Below are 7422 nucleotides of genomic sequence, written 5' to 3' on the forward strand. Positions count from 1 at the left end.
AAAAAAAAAAAAAAAAAAAAAAAGAATTTGGAAGAGTATTACAAAATCTCAAGGCTATGTGTGGGAGATAGAAAAGTCTCAAGGCTAGGTGCGAGATTGTTAGTAGGTACATTTTACACTAAATAATCTCACAAAATCCATTACTCACAACAATCCATTAAAATATGTAGAGTTTTGAATACCAGTAGACAATTTAAGTTATGCAAAATCTCAATTGAATACCACTGGATTTCATTGGACTCATTAAAAAATCTTGAAATACCAATACACCCCCTAATCCAATACACCCCCTAATTTTGAAGAAAAAAGGTCCCTCCAAAAAACTCAAAGAAAGAAAGGTGGGTTGCAGAAAGCTAAGAAAGGAGGAAATGAAAAACCCAAAACCCTATAACCTTCCTTCCTCACAATGACGGTTGATCTACCGCCAGAAATACTCGCTGAAATCTTCTCCCTATTACCGGTAAAATCAGTTCTCCGATTCCGATCAACCTCGAAATCACTTCGATCCTTAATCGATTCCCACAACTTCATCAACCTTCACCTCAGAAAATCCCTCAATCGATCCTTAATCCTTCGACTCAACACTGATCTCTACCAGTTCGATGAGGATTTCTCTAACCTAACCACCGCCGTTCCACTCAACCATCCTTTCTTGCGTCACAGCACCAACATCACTCTTCTGGGTTCATGTAACGGCCTCCTCTGCATCTCCAATGGCGAAATCGATTTCTCTAACCCTTACGACAAAAATGAAATCACATTCTGGAACCCTAACATCTGTAAACATCGGATTATCCCTTTTCTCCCTATTCCTATTCCTCCCCGTCGTTCTGAACCTGACGACATCAACTTTGCCTATTGCGTTCACGGATTCGGTTTTGATCCATTAACCAGCGATCACAAACTCCTCAGAATCTCTTGGTCTTTTGATCAACAACTCTCTACTTTTGATTCACATGTCAGGCTATTTAGCTCTAAAAACAACTCGTGGAAAATAATTCCCAGAATGCCGTATGCTCTTTACTATGCTCAAACCATGGGGGTTTTTGTTCACAATTCTCTTCACTGGATAATGACCAAGGAACTTGATGGATTACACCCTTGTTTAATTGTCGCGTTTAACCTAACACTTGAGATTTTCAACCAGGTTCCTCTTCCTGCTGAAATAGGTCAAAAGAATTTTGAAATTTCTGTTTCTGTTTTGGGAGGGTGTCTTTGTATGGTTGTGGATTATCAAACTAGCGATGTTGATGTTTGGGTGATGAAAGAATATCGATCTAGAGATAGCTGGTGTAAACTTTTTACTTTGGTTAAATCTTGTTTCACTTCATCTTTGAAATCCTTGGGGGTTTTAGGTTGTTCTAGCGATGGAAGGAAGGTTCTGTTGCAAGGAATTAATGATTTGAAACTGTTTTGGTATGATTTGAAGAGTGAACAAATTACTTATGTTGAAGGAATTCCTAATTTTGATGAAGCCATGTTTTGTGTTGGAAGTCTTGTACCACCTTCCTTCCCTGTTGTTAATTGTAAGAAGGAGAATCTATGTAAGCTGAGATGTCAGACTACAAGCAAGAGAAGGTACTTCTTGTTCATTATCTTAGCTTTTGCTTTGTATATGTTAGATTAGTGCAATGGACCCATCATACAATACATGTACTTAAACTCTATGTTAAAGGTTAAATTGAATTCTTATTATAGGATAACTATTCTCTAATTACTTCGAAGGCTTTACCTTTGTTTATGTACATGTGATAATGTGTGTATGCTGGATTTCAAAAGAAAGAAAAGAAAAAAAGATCCATACCGAGATTCTTTCCATAAACTAATTTATATAAAAGAATACTGCAAACCCTTTTGTTTCAAGGTCAACTCTTAAGCTAACACACATCATATATCGCGGGCGTATCCCGTGTATCGCCCGCATTTCCCTTGTATCCCGATTCAATCATTCACATTTCACTTCCTGAAACCGGAACGGGTTGCACGGCCCGGCAGCAGAAAAAACCCAATATTTTAGTCTTTTACATGGGGCGGTACTATGACCGGATCGGGTTTGCCGGCCCCATCAGTTATTGCAGGGTGAACTGTTTGTATTCTAGGGATTTGTTTTGTAACCTTCCAATTATATTCGAACTATTCCCAAAAGCCACACACACTCGTGTACTTTACAACTTCCCACACATGTTCTCTTGTTTTACAACTTCCCTCACACGTTCTTTTCCTTTACAACTTCCCACACCACGCTCTGTTTCTCTGCTCTTTATCTCTCTGATTCTTCACTGCTCTGTTTCTCTCTGCTCATTCACTAATGGGGCTGAACCCTTAGAATTTGGAGTTATGTTTGATTTTGATTGAATTAAGGATGCCTTATGTTATTTATCTTTGTTTATGACTTGAGTTTTGAAGTATCTTGAAGTTTATATATGATATTTGAAGTATTTTGTAGTGTTTATATATGATATATGATACTTTAAGTTGTATTTTTCTTTGTTCATGTATCTTACGATACACGATTCAAAAAATTGGTCAAACGATACACATTGCATATCCCAATTTGACTACCATGATATTCACTACTGAATAATCATTTTTACAAGCTTATTTCTGAGTGTTGAGACCATTCCACCATGAAATTTGGGTATGTAAAGAGAAGAAAGTTGTTGTTTAGAAATTGGCCTACCATGAAATTACTCCTAATTTATGCATAGTTCCTTTCAGAAGCATGGTTTTTTTTTTATCAACTATTCTTTTGTGATATTGTTGAACTTACTTCAATGAGATTCATTTTTTTCGACAGGGATGACTTCTTGTCCCAAGGATTTAAATTGAGATTGTAAGGGATGGAAGGAAGGACCTGTGATGTGCAGCTGAAACCAGGATGCTCAAGTTGTTTCTTCTGATGGAATCGGTCACATTGGATGTTCTGTGGTCTTATGTCAATGGTTTTTTGTTTTATCCTTTTCTGGTTTTTAGGAGGCAACTGTAAGGTGCAGCTTATGTTATTTACTTTTTAAATTTTAGTATGTGTGATGAAAGCTGTGTTATAGACTGATGTAAGACCAAACTGTCGAAGATTGACAGCTTTTTATGAAAATGGGATTATTATTAATGTCAGAATTGAAATGCTTGTTGTAAATAAATTTAGGATTATTAATATGGATGCTTCCTTGAAAATTTCACTAGGATGAGTTAATCTCATGGTAGATGAAAAATTCACCCAAGCTACTAATCTCAGAATGCGTAGTGCTAACCCAGGGATGAGCTTCCTTGCAAATTTCACCCCCAAATGTTAATAGAGCATAAAATTAAGTTTGGACTTGGGGATTTAGTTTCAGATTATATAATGTTCTCAGAAACCTTAGCAATTTCAAGTAATTGCTTAAGTTGAATTTTCACATAGGGTCACAAGGATTTCATAAGCCTATTTTGTTTTTGGGTTATATAAGTTTTTTCGTCCTTAAAAATATAGCGAATTTTGACTTTGGATTTGAGAGGCTTATTTTGTTTTTGGTTAATTAATTAAGCTATTTGTCTCAAAAAATATAACGAATTTTGACTTTATAACTAAATAACAATAGGATGTTATTTCACCTCTGAGTGTTTCCTAAACTTTTTAAGTTTTAACAAACTTCAGTCTGCAGAGACAGAGATCGTCGAGGTTCATTGTTTGCATGTTTTGGATAGGAAATTACTTAGGATAAAAGCAACAATACTCTAGAAGCATCTCAAATATCAGTATATCCGGATCCGAATAGTCTTTACACAGCTCAGATAAGCTGACGGAAAACTAAATTCATGCTCTTTTGATAAAAAGTTGGGAGATTATCAAAGGTATGTGTAGCTCATGACAAGTTATTAACTTCCTTTATATGCACTAAACAATGGTCAAATGACCTTGATGTTCTATGTTTTTACATTTAAATAAATAGCAATCATTATTGTGATCGTTGCATACAAGAGAAGGGAACTCAAGAAACAGTCAAGTGTACAGAAGTCATGCATCTTAATGAAAAGAACGACAATGGCGAAGTAACAGTGGAAGATTAATGTGATAGTGATGCAAGAGTTTGCAGTGTCATGTTTCCTTTTTCTTTTCTTCATCTAACTCAATTAAAAAATACACACGTAGATGTTACGTGCTTATTACATGACCACTGAAATTATTTATAATCTGACTTGCATTATTGTTTAATTTATTTTTTAATTAAAGAAAAAGTAAGGTTTTTCCTCTTCACAGAAATTAACATATGTAATCAAAACAACACAACAAAATACTCCAGATAATCTCAGTCTAAATCCCACAACCTAGGTGCAAGCATGTACTTCAATATGAAGGTAACTATTAATTGTCCGAAGACAGGAAAGAAAGCCTGGGAACACTTATACAAAGTGATATTGATTCATGTCTCCAATAACACTATCACGACCTAAAAATGCAATGGATGCTCAAATTTTTTGCTTAGAAGAACTCTGCAATTCTATCATCAATGCCTTGAGCCTCCCCTGTTTTTCATATCAGTTCATGTCATATCTGTCAAATATTTGTACGACTTCCTCTCTCAGACCTTAATAAAAGATATAATTATTTCCATTTTTACGCTTCTCTCTTCGCAATCTAAATAAGAGGGAAAATAAAACTCATCTTCCCTTTTCCCCTCCTTTCATTCAAACATTTCAATAAAAGAGTATACAATATAGAGCAATTCACTCTAACAGACAGATTTTAGACCTTATTCTAATTGTTGCAAAAAATTGAGATAGATACCTTAATCCAAATTGATACATTTTGTTTTTGGGATCACTATATAGCTAAAAATTGTTTTGTAGAGTTTGTTGAGAATAGAGATATCACAAGAGATTAAAGCACCTTCTGTCTAGGTAAATTGGTTAGCAAGAGAGATAATAACATAGTGTAGTTTTCAATTTCAATCCTGATCGGATTGCATTATTGACACATTGAATCAATAAAGTGTTTAGACATAACACTCGAGCAACAAAAAGAAAAAGGAACCGTCGTCGGTGAACTTTGATTAATCAGAGCCACAGAAAAAATGTTCATACAGTTTGTTTTGAGGACAGTCGATTAGAAGCAGCCACCCAACTGCCAAAATTCAAGAAGTTTCAATTAGTAATAGAAGCAAAAACAAAGACAACCAGAATCATTTTTCATGATACAATATGAATTGATTGCCCACCTCAGTCATCACAAAATGTATCACTGATCAATTAATAGAGCAAAAAGCCAAAGTAAATACGCAAAATATTATTTTTATTTACAAATAATAAAAAAAAAAGAGAATGAAATAACCAAGAGAAAAGAAACACAAAACCCAAAAGAATACATGTATACTCCTGGAAAAAAGTATTCTTCTTTCTCTGTAAGAATATTCATTTATGGATTGAATTGTAGAAGCCTACCTAGTAGCTCATGCAAATGGCAGGATTGAACATGAGAATGATTAATTAGCACATAAACTCACATAGACAATATAGTTTCAATTTCGATGCTGCTCGGATTGTATTGTTAATGTAGCACATTTTAATAGTTTATTGTTCCTTTATCAGTCCAGAAATGTGTTGTTTTATGAGCATAGTAAGTAACAAGTGTAATCAGGAAATGTGAACGACCTAAAACTAACAAAGAGATTTTACATACCAAAACTGCATCAATCTCCTCATTAGTCACTGGAGTTCTTTTGGGTTGAAGAGAGGCCTTTCCTCCTAATGTTGTTGATGCATTTGAACTTGAAAAGAATGATAAACTGCCATCGCTTTTCGAAGACAAAGCTTGAGCCTCGGAGGTAGAACCTGCAATGAAATTTTAAGAATTGGAAATTTACTTATAATCAACCAAGAAATAATTTAAGAATTTTTTGTTACTAATCTCAAATATTCGACTACTCCTATATCAATCATCACAGATAGATAAGATAACAATAACAAATACCAAATCTCATCTCATTGGGTGGGTTGACTACTTGGATCAACCATTGTTATATTGTAAGGCTCTATGAAAAGCCAAAATTTCATTAAATTCATTAGCAGAGTTGTCAAATAGTGGCTATAATTGGGCTATAGCGTAACGGAATTTGAAGAAATCAACATTGTTCCATCCACAATACGCTATTTAGTACAAAGTGTTGTTAAATAGCAACACGATAGTACTGTAGCATAGCAGAATTGTATAACAAACTGCTGTTTTTTGCGATCCGCAATTGAAAACACAGTTAATTAGATACTTTTTTTAATAAAAACATAATCAAAATGAAGGCCTGGTTTGAGCAAAATCCACAACAACCAAGTTTTACCCCATTAAATGAGGTCAGCTACATGAATTATATTAAGTCATAATGTTCTATCATAAACAATATTTCAGTCCAACTCATTAATCTCTAAATCTTTCTTAGTAGTTTTTCTAGGTTTTCCTTTGCCTCTAGTGATTTGACTATCGTCCACCTGATCTACTCTCCTTGCTAGAAAATCTACACGTCTTCTCTCTACATGTCCAAACCACCTAAACTTATTTTCCACCATCTTTTCTACTTAGGTGTTACCCTAACTCTCTCTAATATTCTCATTTCTAATTCTATCTCATTAATCTTATCACACATCCAATACAACATCCTCATCTCCACTGCACTTATTTTATGTTGTGTGCAAGTGTGAGTTATATGTCCCACATCGGATAGAAAAGTAAAGGTTGAACACCTTATAAGTGATAGGACCCATAAACCCATTGCCATAAAGTTTTGTTGGGTAAGAGTGTGGCGTCACTCTTGCTTGTGTGGTTGTTCCAGCCTCAATATGGACGGTCTCCCGAACTCCCCCATGACCCAACATTTTATTCCGGCGTTCTTCCTATCCCATCTAATCTAAACCAGGTATTCCTATAGCTGTAATTGTCACAACAATGATGTAAAAGGAATCGAGGGAAAACTCCTTCAGCGTCCCAACTCAACTACCACTAGAAAGCTTGATTATAATAGAATCAGAAGATTAAAACATAGCATAGCAATATGTATCCTACAAATTAAGTCTATATATTACGTTGAAACAATAGATTCTGAAGAAAAACAACAAGGATAAAGAATAAAGAATAGGGAAATTAGAGAGAAATAAAAGGGAAATTGATTTGTGTGAGAGAGTACCAGATGGTTTTTGGTGTCTATTGGGGAACTTGATGCGAGGGATTCTCTTCAAAGCGTGAGCTGCACCACCCATCGTTCAAACAAAGCAAACAAAACAAACCTTCGATTTCAGAATTCAACGACGCAACTCAACTCTCTGAAATGTCTAACGCAACCACTAACCTCTGTAGAATTGTAATAAAGCATATCCACCGTCCATCGTTGCACGGAAACATGGGCCTACTAACCTTTTTTGTTTTACAAAACCTAATAATCTACATCAAAATTAAAAGAA

At 34.9% G+C, this 7422-nt stretch overlaps 2 protein-coding genes across 3 annotated transcripts; one reads left to right on the forward strand and one right to left on the reverse strand.

Moving 5' to 3' along the window:
- The first annotated feature begins 315 nt into the window (after positions 1-315).
- LOC25502184 (F-box protein CPR1) lies at positions 316-3140 on the forward strand. 2 transcript variants are annotated; one of them, XM_013591742.3, is made up of 2 exons: positions 316-1578; positions 2798-3140. In XM_013591742.3, the coding sequence occupies exons 1-2, from the start codon at positions 407-409 to the stop codon at positions 2835-2837; spliced, it is 1212 nt and encodes a 403-aa protein (XP_013447196.1). In that variant the 5' UTR covers positions 316-406; the 3' UTR covers positions 2838-3140. The 2 variants fall into 2 exon arrangements, 1 of the variants encoding a protein (XP_013447196.1); XR_005643384.1 differs by lacking the exon at positions 316-1578 and adding an exon at positions 1641-2334.
- Positions 3141-4752: 1612 nt separating this feature from the next.
- On the reverse strand, positions 4753-7326 carry LOC25502185 (uncharacterized). The gene is made up of 3 exons (XM_013591744.3): positions 7149-7326; positions 5657-5808; positions 4753-5101 (listed from the first exon to the last, which is right to left on the reverse strand). Exons 1-3 carry the CDS (start codon positions 7219-7221, stop codon positions 5084-5086), a joined length of 243 nt encoding a protein of 80 aa, XP_013447198.1. The 5' UTR covers positions 7222-7326; the 3' UTR covers positions 4753-5083.
- Positions 7327-7422: the final 96 nt, after the last annotated feature.

The sequence above is a fragment of the Medicago truncatula genome, chromosome 8 (assembly GCF_003473485.1).
Source record: "Medicago truncatula cultivar Jemalong A17 chromosome 8, MtrunA17r5.0-ANR, whole genome shotgun sequence".
NCBI lineage: Eukaryota > Viridiplantae > Streptophyta > Magnoliopsida > Fabales > Fabaceae > Medicago > Medicago truncatula.

Bases quoted from the DNA above. Each gene is read 5' to 3' on its own strand.
- LOC25502184 (XM_013591742.3), top strand. From the start codon at position 407: ATGACGGTTGATCTACCGCCAGAAATACTCGCTGAAATCTTCTCCCTA. The intron at 1,579-2,797 runs GTACTTCTTGTT...TTTTTTCGACAG, and splicing joins CAGACTACAAGCAAGAGAAG to GGATGACTTCTTGTCCCAAG.
- LOC25502185 (XM_013591744.3), bottom strand. From the start codon at position 7,221: ATGGGTGGTGCAGCTCACGCTTTGAAGAGAATCCCTCGCATCAAGTTC. The intron at 5,809-7,148 runs GTACTCTCTCAC...ATTTCATTGCAG, and splicing joins TAGACACCAAAAACCATCTG to GTTCTACCTCCGAGGCTCAA.